This window comes from Lasioglossum baleicum, chromosome 14, assembly GCF_051020765.1.
Source record: "Lasioglossum baleicum chromosome 14, iyLasBale1, whole genome shotgun sequence".
Lineage (NCBI taxonomy): Eukaryota > Metazoa > Arthropoda > Insecta > Hymenoptera > Halictidae > Lasioglossum > Lasioglossum baleicum.
This window is the reverse complement of record NC_134942.1, coordinates 11081222-11100514: the sequence shown is the minus strand read 5'-3', so window position 1 is coordinate 11100514 and position 19293 is coordinate 11081222. Positions and strand designations below refer to the sequence as shown.

Genomic DNA, 19293 nt, shown 5'->3' with positions numbered 1-19293 from the left:
CAAAATGTAATCTTCATGCGAAATAAAAATGTTCTACCTGAATAGCAACAAACTGGAATGAAATAGAAATTGATTTTCATTCTTAAAATTTTTAACAGGTTGAAAATAACATAACGGTATTTTTTAATTTTTCTAATGTCCTTACTGGTTTATATTGTAACTACTCATTTTTGTCGTAAATGCACAAAATCAAAGAAAATTATATTAATAAAAATTGATTAACATAGAATCTGAACTAGTAACAGTAATACTACTATGTAACATGAATAATATTGTAATGTATATTCAGATCACTATCGATATTTGCGCACGCGCGAAATTCGATTTGACAAGATTGTTTTCCGAAGCAAATTGTAATGAAGAATAACTATTAACTTGGTTAATGAGGTAATTATGCACACATACGTTAGTTTTTGCGACGTAAGATAAATTGAAAGCAATTCGAATCGAACGTGCTACTTTATTTGAATGGTTGCTACAAGAGATTTGAAATGCGGAGATTTTCTATCGGCGAGAACATGAGATACAATTTACAACAACAGTTTATTCTGAGAGGACATTAACTGCAGTTACAGCAATATGCATATTGACCGTATCCGCAATAAATTATGGAGCACAGCCGTTGAGATGAACATTTCATGTTACGATGTACACTCAATGTTTCTGTTAGAAAGACGGACATAACTGAATGTTATCTGTAGCCTCTAAGTAAAATAAATGATCGTCGATGACTCCTTGATGCCAGTAGACAAAGATACGTTCATTAGAAAAAAATGCTTCCTAAGTAAAAGCGAAATATATACTACCTCCAAGTTTATAAACTTTATGCGTCTCTAATGCGTCATGGAATAGAATATGTCGATAATAAATGCTCAATTGTTTGTTAAACTGTATCGTAACTTGCTCAGCAAAGGATTAAGTGTAAAATATTCTATAAAAAAGTTATTCTAGATATCTTTACATTTCCCTTAGAAACAGGCTTTCCACACACACATAGCGTGACTATCTTTTTAGCGTTTTTTCTTGTTTTATTTCAATAGTTCGTGTGCATTGTTTTTAACATGTTTCCAAAAATGATTTCGTGTTACAATTGACACCGTTGGAATTACAGCCTACAAATAAATAAATATTCCATTTGTTCGTGAGAGCTCGTTTAGAATTTTTCCTCGCAATTCTGATCCTTGCGCTCTTTGAACGATTTAAATTTCGTGATTAAATCGTCTACGGCGAGTTCTCCGTGCACCACGTTGTCCCTGGTTCGAACATTCACTGTGCCAGCTTTACGTTCTTTTTCTCCGACGACTGAAAGCAAAATTAATAAATAAAATGTTCTAACATTTAACACAGAGCATATAGAAAACATAATACATTACCGAGAATGAAGTTGAACTGTGCAAGTTGAGCATTTCGTATTTTCTTGTTCAAAGTATCGCTCGGGTCCGTATCAACCTCTGCCAAGAATCCAGCATCCCAAAGCTTGTCTTTCACCTGGAAAGCGTACTCGTCGAACTGAGAACTCACCGAGATGACCATTGCTTGTCTCGGAGACAACCAGAATGGCCACTTTCCAGCATAGGATTCAGTTAATATCGCAATCATTCTTTCAACAGAGCCTAGAATAGCTCTGTGAATGATTACTGGTCTCGTCTTCTCTCCAGCCTCGCTGAAACATCGAAGCATTCAATCAGTAATTCTAATCAATCTCTATTTATAAATAATATAGTAACAACTAATAACTTACTTGACATAAGACAAATTAAATCTAATCGGCAATTGGAAGTCCAATTGAATTGTAGCACACTGATGAGGTCTCCTCAAAGCGTCCATGATCGTTATATCAATTTTCGGACCGTAGAACGCGCCATCCTCTGGATTAATTTTCCACGGTGCTCCGAACGTATTCAAACTGTCTTCCAACGCTTTCTCAGCTTGATCCCACATGGCTATGTCTCCCAAATATTTTTCAGGTCTCGTGGATAGACACAAGTTGAACGTGAAACCGAAAACAGAGTACACATGACGCAGGAAGTCTAACGCGCCAAGTACTTCATCTTTAATCTGCTCTGCCGAGCAGAATATATGCGCGTCGTCTTGCTGGAAACGTCTGACTCTGGTGAGTCCAGTTAATGCACCAGATAATTCATTCCTATGCAGCACCCCGAAATCAGCCATTCTCAACGGCAATTCGCGCCAAGATCTGTTACGCACGTCGAAGATCATGCAGTGGCCGGGACAGTTCATAGGTTTGAGCGCGAACGTTTCTTTCTCGACGTCGAAGGAAAACATGTTGTCCGCATAATGCTGCCAGTGGCCAGACGTTTGCCATAATTTGCTATTATAAATATTCGGTGTAACTACTTCTTGGAAACCTCTTTTCTTATATTCCGATCGAATAAACTCCACCAAGGTATTGTAAATATGCGCTCCACGTGGCTGGAAGAAGCACGATCCTGGAGAAAGCTCGTGGAAGAAGTACAGCTCTTGTTCTCTTCCTATCTTTCTGTGATCTCGCTTAGCAGCTTCTTCTTGGAACTTCTCCCATTCTTTCAACTGCTTGGTGTCGGGAAAGCTGATGCCATAAATTCTCTGCAGAGATTCTGCGTTGGCGTTCCCCTCCCAATAGGTGGAAGAGTTTTTCGTCACTTTGATAGCTTTCACCTTTCCAGTGTGCCTAATGTGTGGCCCTCTGCACAAATCGATCAACGGTCCGCACCTGTACACTGTGGTCTTAGGTGTATTTATTTTCTCGTTAATAATACGAACTTTGAATTCATTGTATTTAAACATCTCCAACAACTCTTCCTTTGTCATTTCTAGCCTCTCGAAAGGCTGCTTCTCTTTGACTATGGTTTTGTAAAGGCTCTCCAAGAATGGGAAGTCTAGATTCGATATACCCTTTTCACCTAGATGCATATCGTAGTAAAATCCATTCTCAATTGGTGGACCATAACATAAACAACCACCGTACACCCTCTCCATAGCTTCACCCAATATATGTGCGCTGGAATGCCAGAAGACTTGTTGACCGTCGTGGCTATCGAACTTTAGAAGTTCAAGCTTGCAATTGGACTCCAAGGGTCTATCCAAATCCCACAGTTCATTGTTCACTTTTGCAATAACTGTATTATCTGCTAAACCTTGACTAATATTTTTCGCAACTTCGTACGGCGTCGTGCGCCAAGCTTGGGCAACTACTTCTTTCCCATCTGGAAGAGTTACCTTTATATCGGTAACTGGCTTGGATGCCAGCTCCGCTTCATAGTCTGCTTTCAGTTTGTCCCATAATGTTATGCGGTCCTAGAAACATGTTTTCATGTAGATATGAATTGCTATTGTGAACAGTAGAACTATCGATGTGAAAAATAGTCTTTGCTGTACCTGGATATAGTTGGGCCAAGGATTTAGTTCCGAAACCGTTTTCTCATCCGTAACGAGGTTCTTTTTTTTCGACGCCTTCATTTTTGCCTAAATTTTGGACAGAAAGAAAGTGTTAGATTTATCAAAAAAGTTTCATCATTTCTAAAACGCTGAATACAACGACTACATTGACAGCGGATTTTATGCATTTATAACAAAAATGCAATTGTAATTTAAAACCATATTAAGAAAGAAAATAAATATTTTCATTTTGCATAAAGATCCGCTGTTTAACGACGACGTATTTATTTATTTAGTTAGTAGCATTCACCAGAACGAAACTTCGTTGTATTACATCAGATTATTGATCTCACTATGGGATGGTGGTCATTTGTATAACGAAACAGGTTCGAATAAGTGATTCTTTAAATAACTGTTTTTAAAGACAAATAATCGGAAAAGATTCGTAACACGGAAATATGGAACAAAGTATCGGTGTGACAATATACTATATAACCAACCCAAGAAGCATGTGGCCGCATCGAAACATTATAGAAGTTTCTAGAACTGCAAATACGCAAGCTCGTCAACATATTTTAACGCTAAAAATGAAAGGGAGAAAAATTCGATGAAATATAAACTGTGTTCATGCCTTTTCTTCCTTCAAACTCAGGTTTTGCACGTTATTCACCACGTCGTCACTCATTATGTCGACCATATTGAAACCTGGACTTACTGCCATGCTGTGATGTGATTGTGATAGTTATCCATAGTTATCTAAATACATAAGTATTTACATATGTATATGTACTACTGCGAATACTTTATCATAAATTGCGCAAACTATCAATATTAATGAATGAAGCAGTGATTCGCAATCAAACAGGTAAGTATGTACAAGGACGTTCGTCATTTATTGGTTTGTTTTATTAAAAAAATAATAATCTCCTAAAAAAATATTTAGGAAAAAACATTATGCAAATTACATTATAATGTTTGTCGTACATCAAAGAATGTAAAACTAAAAGCACATACAGTAGCTCATTATCAATGATTAATATAACGGAAACAGTAGGGCAGGGAATGCGTTTAGTTTTACACTCTGTGCAATGTAAAAATTACAATGTTTTCCATTCATAAATATGTTTGGCTAGTTACATTTTTAACGTTTAAATAACTAATGCATGTCTTCCTTCTAGAAGTGTATACGTTCGTGACGAATAATATGACTTCTATGATGGAACCTTTTCCCACAAGCAGGACAAACGTACGGTCTTTCATCCGTGTGGATCCTATTGTGTATTTTCAAGTCGTACTTTTTGAAAAACGATTTACCACAATGAGAACACACGTGATTCCTCTGTTTCAGGTGATCTCGTTTCACGTGCTCCTACAATAACAAACACTTATTGAGACGAGAACATCGAAATACTCTTGGAAGAAAATATACTCACATTTACTTGCGAAGAAGTATTGTAAATTTTTTGGCACATGTCGCACGCAAACTTTTGAGGACCTTCCGGTCTGTGGTTACTAGCGATATGTTTGTTCAATGTAGATTTCCAAGCGAAGGACATTTTGCATTCTTTACAATGAAACTTTTGCTGATCTGCAAAATGTGTACCTATATGTTGTTTATAGTTGTAACTGGTCGAGAATGATTTCTCGCATACAGTACACTGGAATTTTAACAGATATACTTTGGACTTTTTCAAATCTTCTTGTTGATCCTCTTGTCTGTCATTATTGATGGTATCGTCAATTTGCACCTGTGTCTCCCCTTCGTTAATAATTTGGTCGTTATCTGTATTAATTTCACATTGTATATCGTCGTTAAGAGAAGTTAAAAGCGTCTGTTCACTGTCGTTAATTACGTCGCTCTTCTCATTCTCTTGGATGGAATCGATTTGACTGAAACTTTGAAATTGTAGAAGCTGATCGTTGTCTTTGCACTCTAACATTTTCGAGCTTTGAGTTTCAACTCCCTCGTTTTCCACGAATTTCAGAAATCTTTCGGAACTGTCGTCATAATTTAATCGCTCAAAAACTTCGAAATTCGTTTCCACGTATTTATCAAAATCATTTTGTGGATCCAATAAGATCTGACTTGCAGCAAAATTTTTCTCTCCTCCTTGTAGTTCGTATTGCGTATAATTTAGATCACTGGGTATGTCGTCTCTTATATTTTGTTCAGGATGGACGTCTTCGTTCATGTTCCCTACATTTTCGGAAATATCTGTAGTCTCCTCTTTATTTTCGGACGTTTTCACGGACTGTATGTTCGGTAATTTTTCTACTAGATTATTAATTAAAAATTCATAGAATTGTTCCCCTGTTTCTGTCTGTACTAAACGTAGCATCGATTCTTCCTGATTCGTAGCATTTTCATCATTTATACCCTCAGCAACCTTTGCGGTTTCCTCCACATTTATCTCTTGGTGATTATGAATAGTCAAATCGAGTTTATCGTGTTCATCAATACTCGATTCTGATAAATCTATCTTTTGAAACATATCGGTAACATTCAGAGAAATATTTGCCGAAGCGTTATAATTCTGTGGTACTTCTGATTTCTGTAAATCCAGTTCATACGTTTGCGAACATGATAAATACTCCTGATTGTTCGAGTATTTCGTATTCAATTTGCTTTTCAGAGAAGGTTCATCCATTTCGCACACGTACAGTACATTCTGAAGTATTTCATTATTGGATATAAGTTTCTCGGAATCAGCTAATTCCTCAGTTAATGGAATTTTCTCGTTGATATCATCGCAAAAATGTTCTTGCGCAATGTGATCCTTACTGTTCTCAATGTTCTCCAAATTAATTTTCTTCAACTGCACACAAAATGAAATTACATGTAACATCTATCTGAAAATTGTGATTGTAGCCATATTTTTTTACCTGTTCCGACGTGATATAAATTATCGTTTCCAATGGCAATACTTTTTTCATATTTTCCTCGTTCTCGAAGAAATCAAAATTCTCCTCGAACACTGAATTCTTCTGAAAATTCTGAACAGCAAAAACAATCAGGAACGGAATGTTGTTAACGTTATCTACCCGATTCTTACCATTACGTTATTCTTGCATTCTGAACTGGTTGTATTCTTCAAATGAGTGTTCTCGTGTTCCCGCAAATGTAAAACTAAACTGAAACTCTCACCGCAGGTCTTACAATAGTGTTGTCTTTTAAGAATCTTTTGTTGAGCAAGTGCGTTACCTTCAACAGACTATACATTGCTAATGAGATATACATCGATGTCCAAAGATATTATACTACACGATACAATATCGTTCAATCACCTTATTCTTGCTTAGCGTGTGATCCTTCTTCTCAGCAGTGGTATTAGCGCTATTACTTTGCATCTCGTGCACATCCTTCTTCGGTTTCACGTGTGTTCGCTTGTGTCTGGCAAGAGAGCTAATCTGTGTGAAGCGTTTGCTACAAATCGAGCATGGATATGGTTTTATCCCTGCAAATTTAATTTCAAATTATTTCCTTTTATGGTCAATTACTTATAATTGGGTTGGCAAGAAAGTAATTTCGGTATTTTAAGGTATTTATAGACTGCGGAAGTTTATGCAATTTGCAATTTTTTGAGATGATTTTTAAGAAGGGGGAACCAAATCAAATATTATTTTCAGTGTTAGTAGCCTTTGTAGATCCGGAATATATCCAAATTTTTGAAAATTTTCACAAGCCATAAATGCATAAAGATCCACAGTCTACTACTCTTATACATAAATAATATAATTACCAGCATGCATTCTACTATGCCTGATCAGATTGGATATGTGGTTAAACTTTCTTCCGCAAACTTCGCAAATGCAAGTGTTGGTTCCCAAATGAATATTTAAGTGCGTTCGTAGGTCAGCTTTCCTGAAGAAACCTTTGCCACAGATTTCGCAAAGCTGTGATTTCTCACCTAAATGTATACTTCGGTAATGATAATCGTGTTGAGAAGCTCGGTCGAATGTTAAGTCGCATTGTTGACACTTGAAAGGCCTTGCTATGTTCTCATGCAATTTATCAGATTGTTCTTGGTCGCAATGTTTTACTTCTGTCTGAGATTCGCTGTTTATGTCAATCTTTAAAAATTGTTTCAACAATCCATCTCCAGTATAATTATGCAAATGATCATAGAATTCTTCCTTATTTGTAAACAAGAAGTCACAGATTGGACAGGCGAGATTCGTGAATTGCATTTCAGTTACATCATTCCTGTAACTTTCTTGTAAATTTATACCGATTGACATGTTCGTGTATTTCAACTTTTGGATTCACTTTTTCTCTGAGAAAATCTTATTGATCTCAAATGTAAGAATTATTACTGAAAACAGATGAAATGTACAAGGATCCGTTTTATGGTTAAATAACCTAATCAGTTTCTATGTATAATCGTAATATACGCGTATATATATGTATATATATGATACGTTATTCACATTTAGTTTTCTCTTGTATTGTTTATCATTAATTTGCACTATCAACTGATGTTTACAATAAAGTTGAAATTATTGAAATTCTTTCATAAGATATATGTATTTACGTCAACTGCCATTAATCGTGATACAGTGCGTGATGATCGTGACTACATATGTCAGTCAATAGAATTTATGCGACTTATGCATGTTTCAAATTTATTTATGAAAAACGTAGCACTTTTTAATATTTTCAAGACAAAGCATATCATAAGATTCATATGTATATGTACATAAATATATATTTACATATATTCAATGAAAACCAATGAAAACAATGATACGAACAGAGAGTATACTGTATACTCTCTGCCACTCTCTGGTTGCGTCAGAGGTCGGTGCCCAGGCGTGAGCACTCTCATATCCTCTCTGGTGATAATATAAAATCCGTATTTATTTCCTCACACTTACTTTATTAAAAAAAAAGAAGAATGTATAAATATACTTGCATACGTTATCCATCATTTTGAATTATCTTGTGACGTTAGTTGTGGGCACCAGATACTCCGTTATTAGATACTCCTGGATACTCCGCAAAATGATTGGATCGGACCTGCACGCACTATACATACTTCTGAGCCTGATTTTTCACTAACTGTATATAAGTAACAACCAATGAAAATCTCGAAGGACTGCAACAATTATGCAATATATTTGTTCAATAATTGTAGGAAAATAATGCTAAACGGCTTAATGATGCTGCCGATGACTTAACAAAACCAATTAATAATCGTCAAGCCTATTCCTGCCTACAATAATGTTATTATACCTGATTATACCCTATACACATTACTCTTATATTTAGGTTTAGGTATATCACGGTATATTGCAGTATCGGAGCATACGTGTACCGCTTACCGCTGTCATTATTTGATAAATAAATCGTAAAAGAGATTAAGAATAGTAAGATGAGACCAACCTGACTGTACTCTCACCTTCTAGCCAGTGTGAAATTGTAAAAATGTGTTTAGCCAATTTGTTCATTAGTTTAATAGTCTGCACATCGTCGATGGTCCATGGGGTTAGTAAAACTTAAAGTACACATATCAATAAACTAGCGAATCTTTATTCAAAATAGAAAGTTTCGAAATCAACCAGAAGAAGCAGAACCTAAATAACAATGTGTTTCTTCGTGGTATAATTTTAATAAGTCAAAAATGGTGTATATATATCTTCATTGGAATTAATCGACTTTATTTTAACAAGATAAATTGTTAAATTTCAGAGTGATGTATATTATGATCCATGGATACAGTTAAGAGTATACCATGCGTTCAATGACGAACCTGAGCCAATCTATGTAGAAAGAGGAAACATCACATTGCCTAGCGTGCGCAGCGGTGTCTCTGTTGTTGGGCAAAATGGTCTGTTGCCGTCACAGACGAACGAGCTAGTGGAACTAGCTAAACAGGATGGCAAGTATAGACTCAAAGTTGTGGCTAGAATCCCTATGGGACGTGAGACAACGTTCCTAACATCTGTACCAGCGGTAAGTGGCTTTATATTTCTGGTTCACCTTGTTCTATACTAATTATACCCTCTGTACAGTGTTATCTCCTGGGCTCAGACCTAGAAGACATCATAACAATATGGCTGGACAGCATGGCCGAACCGATTGCCATCAGCCAAACATCGCCAGGTCCCTGCAGCATTCAGAATCCATTCACAAACATGTGGACTACCGATGTAGTTGTTAAGTATCCGGATGGTGGGCCAGTCCCAGACACTGCCACATACATATTGAAAGTAGAAAGAGAAAGGGAAGCAAGGGAAAGAGGGGAAGCCAAAGATAATAGACCTTACCTTTCGAGATACGTAAGTTCTGTGTATCAAACAGATTCTGTACCGTTATCTACATTTGTCTTACATATTTTTTCGTGTTTCAGTGGATGTACATTTTCCTTGCATTTATTTTCGTTGTTCTGTCTGCCGCGACCAATCCGGAAGCTGCAGCAGGCTCGGGTGGTAGTGCCCAGAGACAGTGATGTAAAAACTGTATTGTTGCTTTCGCGTGTGCATTGTATCTCTAAGAGTGCTCGTGCGGGAGATGTTTATTTATAAAGTTTACAATGTACTTTCTTAAACGCAATTGCGGTAATCATGACTGTATGCTCCTCTGAATAAATTCTTTAACTTAATTCTACCGACTTGGTATTTGATTAAATACCAGATCGATCGTCACTTTACTTTTTAACATGAACGTGTATAATTTTCTGTTCAAAGGAAACTGCCGCGACTATACACTAATGTACATATATACACGTAATTCAATACGTCAGGCGAGGTTCACAGGTGTAACAGGATCAATAATCCACCCCCATTGAGTGAGGCACAAACCTGCACAAACCTCACCAGTCTGCATTAGAGTGTCCATCAGACCGAGTCAGAATGGCAGCGTTTTCTTTGAACATTCAAAGACACGTGGAGCCGGGTTTGGTCGCTAGTGGGAAATTTGATGGCTCCCACGCTTGTTTGGCAGCGGCGACGTTCGGTGGGAACATTCTGGTTCATAGTCCTCACAGACAGCCGCAGGTGAATAGCCGCGACCATGAGCAATTCGATAGAAAATTGTCTTGGAGTGGAGAGCTTGCTGACCTTCAGATTGGAACCGAGGTACAATAAATTTCGAAGAAGCTTCAGAAGCGTCTAATCAGTAGACTGCGGATCTTTAAGCATTTATAACAAATTGTTAAGGGAAGAAATAACATTCAATGTGGATCCTATTTTTTGCAATCGACGCAGACAACTTTGATTTTGCATAAAGATCCGCAGTCTACTAATGAGCTATCTTTTATCAATGCACTATCAGATTACAGCTCTGTGCACCGGGCGACTCACCGATGAAGATAGGGACGTCCTCTTAATTGGAACTGCCAGCCACGTCCTTGCCTTCCACGTCGAGGACAACTCCGATATCTTCTACACAGAGGTACATGAGTATGTCAAAGTTGGGCAGAAGTTATTTCGAATGATCGCTCAACTCTGGAGCATATTCATTCAATGAGTACTCCTCTATTAAAATCATCAAGGGAAGAAGTAACTTTCAATTTAGTTTCCATTTCTTGCAATTGATGCGGACCATTTTTATTTTACATGAAGATCTGCAATCTACTGATCATTTATTCCACTTAGATGACCGATGGAGCCAAGTGCATAGTCATCGGCAAACTGGGGTGGCTTCCCAACCAGGTTGCAATTGTTGGTGGCAACTGTTCGGTGACGATCCTGGACTCACAAGGCACAGAAATATTTTGGACAGTGGTCGAAGGCACCGTCAGCTCTTTGGCTGTTTTTGATTTTGACGGGGACAATGAAAATGAGGTAGGCTTTATCGATTCTCTATTTCGTAATACAAATTATTTGATGTTTTAGCTGATCACTGGAACACAAGATTTCGAGATCAAGGTGTACAAAGAGGAGAACGCGCTGTGGGAAGCTAAGGAGACGGCTCCCGTCACTACCCTAACCGGTCTACCTAACAGGAGATTCGTTTATTCGGTTGGGAACGGGACGTTGGGTGTCTATGAAATGGCACAGAGATTATGGCGTGTCAAAGTGAGTCTTTGGATAACTTCAACGTGAATGCAGAGATCTAATTTCACGAATAATTTAGTCGAAACATAGGGTGGTGGTGACAAGAAGCTTCGACGTGAACGGGGACGGTACTCCGGAAGTTATAACAGGCTGGAACAATGGAAAGGTGGACGCGAGATCCTCCAACAACGGCGAGGTGATCTTTAAAATCCAATTGTCCAGCGGAATATCTGGGATCGTGGAAGCCGATTACAGACGAATCGGCAAGCCTGACCTAGTCATCGTGTCTACCAGCGGCGAAGGTACCAGCTAATGAAGAAATTAATGAAATTAGAAGTTTTTCATTAATGTCTTCCAGTTCGCGGCTACGGTTCTGGATCCACGATGGACACTCCAGAGCCCGGAGAAGCCATGCGCGAACTGCTGGCCAAGAAACAAGTTCTGCAGATGGAACTTAGGCAGAGAACTGCGTCCGTTCCGACCATGTATCACAGGACCAAATTGGCAGTGACTTTGACGAGTATCAATGGGGCTGCTAGGGTTGCACTTGCTTCGGGACCGGGGTTGTTGGTAAGTGTATAGCTGTCAGATATTCTGATTGAAGTGAAAACAATGATTTTTCAGATCCATTGCGCCATAGTCTTCACCGAGGGTGTGTTCGATGGCGAAACACTCGTTGTTCATCCTGTAAGACCGAAAGGGGAATTGGAAATCGAGCTTCGTCCTACGAAAAACACACCAGTGGACATTCACGTGAAGGTGTGCGTGGGTCCTGCAGGCGCAGATCTACTGCAGGTAGATTGTGAATATGTAGTTGGAAGTAGAATATAAACGGTAGATAATTTGATCTCTGTTTTTTTTTTAACTCAGGTCTTCGAAATGACCCGGCAGCTGCCCAGATTTTGCATGTACGAGATGATACCGAAGCCAAGTCATCTTGCGGGGGATGTTGCGAAGAATTTTGTTGTCGCCGAGGTACGTTAATAGTTTATCTAAAGTGTTTTAAAAATGATTGTCCAAAATTCCTTCAGTTTTCAGAGAGGCCTCAAAGGATTGCGCTCTGGCTGAACCAAAGTTTGATCCTCCCGAATGAGTTCGAGGTCAGGGAAGACGGACAAAATGGCGGAGGGATTGAGATGTGGCTTCGTGGGATGCGGGACAATAAAATTCATTGTTTCAAGACGGACGCAGCTGGGAAAGTAACCATCCTAACAGAGGATTCAACGTTTGCAGGGGACATTATTCAGTCGTTAGCGTTGTACTTGGGTCTGAGGGAACTATCCTCGGAAGTGACGTTTCCGGAAGAGGAGAAGAAACTCTTGGACGCTTTGGAAAGAGTCAAAGGTACTGTATATTCATGGGGCCCCAGGATACCATAGGGCCCCGAATTATTAATAGCTTTATGAGAGTTTTCTTGCAACTTCTATTTCTAACTTGAGTTTGAGGGCCCCAAAATTTTTACCGCTTGGAGCCTCCACTTGACTTGAACCGCCTCTGTGTATATTGCTTTCTATATTTAAAAAAGAATGTTAACAAATAAATATACTCTGTTCTTTCGCAGATTTGAAAGACATCGACACCAGGCTGCAGGCAGAAGCAGCCAGCGATACCACTTTGTTGAAGAACATTATAATTCGCTTGGAAGACGCCAGGATCCTCGAGAACATCGACGAGATGAGGAAGAGGTTGGTGCAGTTGAAGAATGTGAACATGGATTTAATTAAAGAACATGAGATTAGGATGAAGAGCTATCGGGAGCTGGCGTCGAATTTGAAGGAGTTGAATCTCGGGGTGCAGCGTGCTGCTAAATTAAGAGGTAAGTGAACGATCCAGCTTTTTGGCGAATTAGAGGACCTGGTGAATCTAATTTCAGTGGGGAAGAATGCATCGAACACGGTGGCTCACTGCAGAGCAGCTATCCAAGACAATAACCCGAAGGCGCTTCTTCTCGCAATAAGACACGGATAAAATTGAACGTACATCATTGTTTTATTATTATACAAGATAACTGTTCAAGTTCCACGTTAAAATACTCCATAAAATAAGTACCGTTGCGTACTGCTAACTATAATCTTCTCGGGACCAGACTTTACAATATATATTTTTAACAAATGATATCACAGGATATACAAGTCTTTCCAACAACCTTCCAACAACTCTTCGAGCAGCGAGATTGTACAACACAGTTTTGTACTTTCATCGTGTGTCAACTTTTATACATACATGGAAAACAATTAGAAACTAAACTAAATTCTTCTCTGGTTGCCCGTCTGCGAAATGAGTAGCGCCTGCGATCAGTGGTTTGCTCCTCGCACAGAGATGCTGAATCTTCTTTTAAGAGGAACAGGCGACGGACGACGAAGAGCGTTCAAAGTGCCATCGGTGGACGCCCTAACCCTGAAGGAAGCCTGCTGTCCAGAATTGCCTGGCAATTCCGTCAACAGTTTGTAGACGTCGGTGAAGACGGCCATGACCTGTCGAATAAAAATAATCGGGCCAGTTACTGCTACCGTTACGTAACCAGGCGAGATTATCTATTCAGTCACTACGACCAGAGTATTTTTCTTCGCAGGCTACGTTCGAACATTATCACTCGTGCTGTTTTTTCATTGCTACCCCTTAAACGCTCGCGGCACGTGTATCCATGGCCGCATGTATCCGAATGCTTTCTCTAGTCTGCACCTTTCTTCGTAATTTCATGAATTGTGAAATCAAAAATTTGCAATCGGTTATTTGGTTGGCAGTGGTACGTTGCAGATCGTAAGCGAATTTATTAATAACTCCATAAATCGATGCAGAAATTCCTTTTTGAGAGTGGCCAAATCGTTCCAAATATGGCTGACGTGGCAATTGACTCGTGTCAGTCAATTTGACTGCCATATCGGTCGTATGTAGGTGACACAATTTCTCGCCCACCTTCGATAATGCATTTTCGTTGCAACATGTTCGCTGAACTCGAATTTTATTAAGATCTGTAGCATCTGAAAGCGCTGTGCCAATAATATCGAACAATTCTATTTCTTCAAATACTCGGTGTAAACTTGAATGAAGTGCATATGTACTGAATGAAGTGTGAATGTACTGAGTGAAGTATAATAAGAGCACATACAATTTTTGCTGACGGGCGTTGGAAATGTTAAATGATAAACTTGAATTTCATAAACCAATGGTTGTTTCATCGGCATTTCAGTTTTTTGAGAAAATTCACATTGAAATTCATATAATGATAATCCACATAATAAAAATCCATGTCGCAGAACGTTGTAAAAATAAACTCAACGTCTACGGCCTACGGAATTTTATTATGTTCCCGTGCTATTTGCGTAAAAGTTGCGTCTTTCTCCGCAGATAAAAAATAATCGCACAGAATAAATATCAAAGTAAAGCAAATTTAAATATCCTTTCCGGAAGAAGGTCACTCGAGTCTACGATAGAGGGGTTGAGCATCGAAGGATGCAACAAAAGTGCTATAGAAGTGGTCGTGCGAATAAGCAGCGAACGATAACCGTGATCACCGGGCGAGTAGTTCGATTACGGTGTAATTAATTGTGAAACAAATTTTTAATTGCGGCACGTTACGATCCTGATAACAGCGGCGTACACATTGTACCGATGTCGGTCGATATCGCGCGTCCACACTCGCCGCAGATACAGATTTTGTTTACGACTTCGCGATCACGCGTAAACGCCATGACTGGTTTCCCGGAGGAGTAAACAATCGTATAGAAAAAATAACCGATTAATCTCGAACCGTAAATGGGGCCCTGAACGATTCGCAAATTGTTTTCACCCCTTTTTTCCTCGATTCTCCCCACTTTGTGGAAGCAGAGGATTCGCATTTTTCGAAGAAAAACAAGTCGAGTGACGCGTTGCTACGTCAGCTTCCGACAATTTGACTAATTAAGTGACGTATCATCCGTTGTCGGCATTTGGAAACACCGAGACTCACCGACACGTCATCCTCGGCAACTTTCTAATCTTTTGTTTGTCTGGAGAGACTCTTTCTTTTGGCGCGATTGCGTCCCACTACGTCGAAACGCAAGGACGTCTCTAAAATGACCGCGAAGAATGCGAAACTTTTCGGTATGTATTCGTTACATAATTGATGTCGGCTTTTTTTAAGGTGTCTCGTTTTATTAGTGAAAGATACCGATTTTTCGGAATTTTTTGGGAACGTATAATTAATTAATCTGGAGCCTTGTCTTTCTTTTATCGCGGTATTCGAATGTTTTTTTTCGGCTCGAGTCGCTTAATAATACTGGTCGGAATTGATGTGACTTGACACTTTTACAGATTGACGTGATATATGCTCCACAGTTTTTGTCCGACCGAAATTCTAGCTGGGTTCGGTCTACTGCGGTCTGACCCGCGATTAATCAAACAAATTGATTTTTAGAAAAATAAAAGTGTTTTTCGCTTGCAGTATCACGTTCCTCGAACGATTTCGCATTCCGCTTTTTTAATCGAGTTTCGTTATTTCACTATTTAGAGATAGCAGAGTTTAGAAAGAAGTGATAGCGATTCCTCCTGTGCGGCCACCATCTTGATCTTCTAGCGCAATTTTCGGTCGTTTCAAATGTGTTTCAGTGAATTTTGTAAAAAGAAGATTAACGCTCATCCGTCCCTCGTGTCAATTTAACACACTTTTCCCGAAATAACTTATACCGTTCTATAATTTGTATAGGTAAAGTCCGAAATTTCTTAGTTTCTAAACTTCTGTCCTAAGACTACTATGTAACTGTAAGATGGAAATGTTAGCTCATCAATTTGACTTAAAAAAACATCGAAAGATAACTGTTTACCTTGTCATTTCGGCGATTTTTGATCACTGTGTCAATTTGACACCGAGGGAATTCAGTTGGTGAAATGAGGGGCGCATGAGGGTTAAAAAATTCGTTAATTCACCGAAGATAACGTCGAGGGGGTTGAAACGATTGTTCTTATTGGATTGAGGTAGAAGTGAATTACTTGTTCGACGGATTCCCGGACGGAGATCTCATGGAACGAGTGTGCCTCGATTTCTTCGGCCCTTTGACGACCTTCCGAAGTAGATACAACCCTTTCACCCGGTGTGTACGACAGATCCGACTTGTTAGCGATTAGGACCACTACTGGTGGCACCTTCCTAGTTTTCTTCGCGTGCGACACCAAAAATCTGGAATGAATACAATCGCTATCGGGATTAACGACCCATTCACTTAATACGATAATTCGACGTACTCTTCCGACGAGTGTGTTATCGTTTATATCATTCTCCGACTATCGTCGACACGAAATTAATTGGCTGGCAAGGCCTCAGACGATCTTATTCCGACATAATCTATTCTCTTTGCCGAGATAGTCTCAAATTGAGACGGTTCTCTATAGAAAAGGTGAACACCCCTCAGTTTGATGTTCTACATATAATTAAAATAATTATACTGTGCGTTTATCGACGTTCGTGGACTGTGGCCTTGACTATACACACACAAATTATTTTATCTCCCGTACAGTCAAAACAAATATGGGGTAGTCGCTTTTTATAAATTTCAAGCATTCGATATTCATGTTTTCGAATAGGCTAAATATTGACTGTAGATTTGATAAATTTAGGAGAAAAATGGCTAGGAAGAATTTGTATGTGGCGTACCGATCTAAATCGATGCCAAGGGGTATCGGCTATTTAAAGCATCCTCGAGCAAGGAAAATCGATTCTCACCGGAGCCGGTGGGTTTCGTCGAAGCTGACGCGATCCGAAACGGAGTAAACGAGTATTATGGCGTCGGCCAATCGCAGCTTGAACTCGGTTGGGGGTGGCAAGAATCCCGGCGGGTCGGTTAGTTCCCAGGAAGCGTCCAGGAAGTTATCAACCTTGTAGATCCTCTCGGTGCTGCAGTCGTATTCCCCAATGAACCGCTTTGTCGCGAACCTAACCGCCAGTGCTGCACATTATCAACCCTTTAATCTCGCAGTCGTAGAAAAACGTGTGTATTCGTCGCATCGTATCGTGTGCCGATTCGAAACGTCACGAAGCGATAGTGCTTCAAGAGTGATGGTTGAATGTTTCAACAGGTTTTCAATAATTGTGCCACTGTACCAAAAGAAAGCATAGAAAGTTTCTTTTACGTAACAATCTGAAATAAAACTATTAGATGACGTTCTTGAGGGTGACTCGTCAGTTTCGCAATGAAAATTGCTGTTGCTATTGAAGGTTCTATTAAAAAGTGTGTTTAGCCGCGTAGCATAGATTTTTCAAAATTATGCAATAATCGCCGGTCGGTAATGTGCTAAAAAATGTTTGGAAATGTTATCTCTAGGGGATGTGTAGTTCGCGATAGTGGTTCGAGGGAGAAAATAGAGCGTTCCGACGGTTCACAACAGGAAATTGGACGTTACCAGTTTTACCGACGCCCTGCAGGCCTAGCAGGAGAACTTTAAAGAATTTCGGCTCCTTGCTGGTCAGGCCGAGATTCCAGGCGATCGGTGGGCTGATTCTTTTCTTGAGCGACGCAGCTGGTGGACTGAACCTCTCCATGACTTCGAAGTCACTGCTTTCCTGCCGGGCTCGCTCCATCGATTACGAACCCTCTCCTGCACCGATGATATTTAATAGACCCGTGTTATTACACATCGGACGAGAGCCACGTTGAGAGCCTCCCTTTTTTCACGCTGGACCGTGTTTGATAAACATATCGACCGGCGACGTTTGTCCTTTTCCGCGAGGGTTGCATCGCTGTGCTTTTAGCTCGCGCGCCGAGGTGTGTAGAATTTTCGCAATCTCTCCATTGAAGCGGTTCTGCGTGCGTAGGTGTCATCACCTATTCTTAAGGGGTAGACTCTCGTCTCCAGGATCTTTGCATTATCGAGAAATGAGAAGGCGTATCTCGCACCTTTGCAATTCTCGGAAAACGAGTGTACTCCCTTAAACGTACCTGCATAGTGAGCTAATGATTCTTTCTGATAAACGTAGCTATATCACAAAAAAAAGTCGACCGGTAAGCTCGATAAGTCGATATTTCGAGCCACGTGCATCGCCGCCCGACAGCACGTATATGCCAATAATTTTTGCGTAACATGCCAGATAATCGCAATTATAGTAACGCTTTCGCAACAACAATCTGTTATCGATCCAGAATATTTCTCGGATCACGTGTGTGCACGAGATCGCGTACGGTCGAGCACAAATTATCGAATCTCGGCGCGCGATACTGTCAATTAAACATACGCTACAACCATACACAGCGTGGACATCGATAATTATTATAATTCGCCGATTAACGCGTGGCATATAGAGTGCACGAACATTCCTTTCCCCTCGATTTCCCCTTGAGGTTCACGGTGGCGCCAAGAAGAACGTGAACCCGCAAAGGTCGCTACACGGTCCTAATCAAATACCGCTTCGTATCAGTGTCGTTAGGTCAGACATTTAATGGCTGCGTTTCGCAATTTAACAGGCCTCCCTCCTGGATGGAATAAAACCGTTCACGCCATGCAGTCCCGATCCGATGGGTCCCATGGTATCGTACATACGTCGGCACGCGCCCCCATCAACTTTCTGCTCGCTGCTTTTATGTAACTGTTACGAGCGGTTCTTTTATCGCGACCCCTTGCGACTCGCACTCTCGTTTGGTGCGACGTCTCAGAGATATCCGGCACATATTCCCGTGACTCACTGTCGTTTTGCTATTTCCGCTCGACGCACTTTTCGCCACGTGGGAACCGTAAACTGTAAACGCCGCCGCGCCGTCGCCGCAAACGCCATCTTCGCGAATCCGAGGCCGGCGCGGCGCTAGCGATCCAGGGTCATTCAACATTCGACGTTTTTCGCGTTGTCCGAAAGCGATGATCTTCCCGAATACAGTGATCAGTGGACTGCGGATTTTTATGCATTTATGAAGAAATAAAAAGTTCAAGAATATTGTCATGTTGTTTCCAACG

The 19293-nt window shown here is 40.0% G+C and overlaps 5 protein-coding genes across 7 annotated transcripts; 2 read left to right on the top strand and 3 right to left on the bottom strand.

Annotated features, from left to right (window-relative positions):
• Positions 1-406: 406 nt before the first annotated feature.
• Thrrs (threonine--tRNA ligase) lies at positions 407-4150 on the bottom strand. Of its 3 annotated transcripts, none has more exons than XM_076438723.1 (5): positions 4010-4150; positions 3379-3465; positions 1742-3297; positions 1374-1663; positions 407-1302 (listed from the first exon to the last, which is right to left on the bottom strand). In XM_076438723.1, the coding sequence occupies exons 1-5, from the start codon at positions 4097-4099 to the stop codon at positions 1154-1156; spliced, it is 2172 nt and encodes a 723-aa protein (XP_076294838.1). In that variant the 5' UTR covers positions 4100-4150; the 3' UTR covers positions 407-1153. The 3 variants fall into 3 exon arrangements, with proteins under 3 accessions (XP_076294838.1, XP_076294839.1, XP_076294840.1); XM_076438724.1 differs by having other exon boundaries at positions 3879-4100; XM_076438725.1 differs by lacking the exon at positions 4010-4150 and adding an exon at positions 3689-3852.
• A 117-nt stretch (positions 4151-4267) lies between these two features.
• On the bottom strand, positions 4268-8362 carry LOC143216008 (uncharacterized). Its single transcript, XM_076438722.1, has 6 exons — positions 7119-8362; positions 6664-6833; positions 6432-6590; positions 6262-6372; positions 4812-6194; positions 4268-4747 (listed from the first exon to the last, which is right to left on the bottom strand). Exons 1-6 carry the CDS (start codon positions 7615-7617, stop codon positions 4553-4555), a joined length of 2517 nt encoding a protein of 838 aa, XP_076294837.1. The 5' UTR covers positions 7618-8362; the 3' UTR covers positions 4268-4552.
• A 260-nt stretch (positions 8363-8622) lies between these two features.
• Emc10 (ER membrane protein complex subunit 10) lies at positions 8623-9980 on the top strand. The gene is made up of 4 exons (XM_076438760.1): positions 8623-8863; positions 9068-9331; positions 9391-9657; positions 9729-9980. The coding sequence occupies exons 1-4, from the start codon at positions 8804-8806 to the stop codon at positions 9825-9827; spliced, it is 690 nt and encodes a 229-aa protein (XP_076294875.1). The 5' UTR covers positions 8623-8803; the 3' UTR covers positions 9828-9980.
• Positions 9981-10187: 207 nt separating this feature from the next.
• Positions 10188-17840, top strand: LOC143216000 (BBSome complex member BBS2). Its single transcript, XM_076438686.1, has 11 exons — positions 10188-10455; positions 10652-10771; positions 10975-11163; positions 11215-11397; positions 11456-11678; positions 11735-11946; positions 12001-12171; positions 12247-12351; positions 12408-12720; positions 12938-13192; positions 13250-17840. Exons 1-11 carry the CDS (start codon positions 10231-10233, stop codon positions 13342-13344), a joined length of 2091 nt encoding a protein of 696 aa, XP_076294801.1. The 5' UTR covers positions 10188-10230; the 3' UTR covers positions 13345-17840.
• On the bottom strand, positions 12497-19053 carry LOC143216001 (ras-related and estrogen-regulated growth inhibitor). Its single transcript, XM_076438687.1, has 4 exons — positions 17752-19053; positions 17075-17297; positions 16345-16531; positions 12497-13850 (listed from the first exon to the last, which is right to left on the bottom strand). The coding sequence occupies exons 1-4, from the start codon at positions 17927-17929 to the stop codon at positions 13671-13673; spliced, it is 768 nt and encodes a 255-aa protein (XP_076294802.1). The 5' UTR covers positions 17930-19053; the 3' UTR covers positions 12497-13670.
• Positions 19054-19293: the final 240 nt, after the last annotated feature.

What these genes read in the sequence shown, in the direction of transcription:
- Thrrs (XM_076438723.1), bottom strand. Translation starts at nt 4,099, where the DNA reads ATGGCAGTAAGTCCAGGTTTCAATATGGTCGACATAATGAGTGACGAC. An exon ending in TGAGTTTGAAGGAAGAAAAG is followed by an intron (nt 3,466 to 4,009) that starts GCATGAACACAG and finishes TCCAAAATTTAG; the next exon opens with GCAAAAATGAAGGCGTCGAA. An exon ending in TTTAATTTGTCTTATGTCAA is followed by an intron (nt 1,664 to 1,741) that starts GTAAGTTATTAG and finishes TCGATGTTTCAG; the next exon opens with CGAGGCTGGAGAGAAGACGA.
- LOC143216008 (XM_076438722.1), bottom strand. Translation starts at nt 7,617, where the DNA reads ATGTCAATCGGTATAAATTTACAAGAAAGTTACAGGAATGATGTAACT. An exon ending in AATGCAAGAATAACGTAATG is followed by an intron (nt 6,373 to 6,431) that starts GTAAGAATCGGG and finishes TTTGCTGTTCAG; the next exon opens with AATTTTCAGAAGAATTCAGT. An exon ending in TTTATATCACGTCGGAACAG is followed by an intron (nt 6,195 to 6,261) that starts GTAAAAAAATAT and finishes TTTTGTGTGCAG; the next exon opens with TTGAAGAAAATTAATTTGGA.
- Emc10 (XM_076438760.1), top strand. Translation starts at nt 8,804, where the DNA reads ATGTGTTTAGCCAATTTGTTCATTAGTTTAATAGTCTGCACATCGTCG. An exon ending in TCCTAACATCTGTACCAGCG is followed by an intron (nt 9,332 to 9,390) that starts GTAAGTGGCTTT and finishes CCCTCTGTACAG; the next exon opens with TGTTATCTCCTGGGCTCAGA. An exon ending in GACCTTACCTTTCGAGATAC is followed by an intron (nt 9,658 to 9,728) that starts GTAAGTTCTGTG and finishes TTCGTGTTTCAG; the next exon opens with TGGATGTACATTTTCCTTGC.
- LOC143216000 (XM_076438686.1), top strand. Translation starts at nt 10,231, where the DNA reads ATGGCAGCGTTTTCTTTGAACATTCAAAGACACGTGGAGCCGGGTTTG. An exon ending in CCGATATCTTCTACACAGAG is followed by an intron (nt 10,772 to 10,974) that starts GTACATGAGTAT and finishes TATTCCACTTAG; the next exon opens with ATGACCGATGGAGCCAAGTG. An exon ending in GCGTGCTGCTAAATTAAGAG is followed by an intron (nt 13,193 to 13,249) that starts GTAAGTGAACGA and finishes ATCTAATTTCAG; the next exon opens with TGGGGAAGAATGCATCGAAC.
- LOC143216001 (XM_076438687.1), bottom strand. Translation starts at nt 17,929, where the DNA reads ATGGAGCGAGCCCGGCAGGAAAGCAGTGACTTCGAAGTCATGGAGAGG. An exon ending in GACGAAACCCACCGGCTCCG is followed by an intron (nt 16,532 to 17,074) that starts GTGAGAATCGAT and finishes TATTCATTCCAG; the next exon opens with ATTTTTGGTGTCGCACGCGA. An exon ending in TCCGGGAATCCGTCGAACAA is followed by an intron (nt 13,851 to 16,344) that starts GTAATTCACTTC and finishes TTTATTCGACAG; the next exon opens with GTCATGGCCGTCTTCACCGA.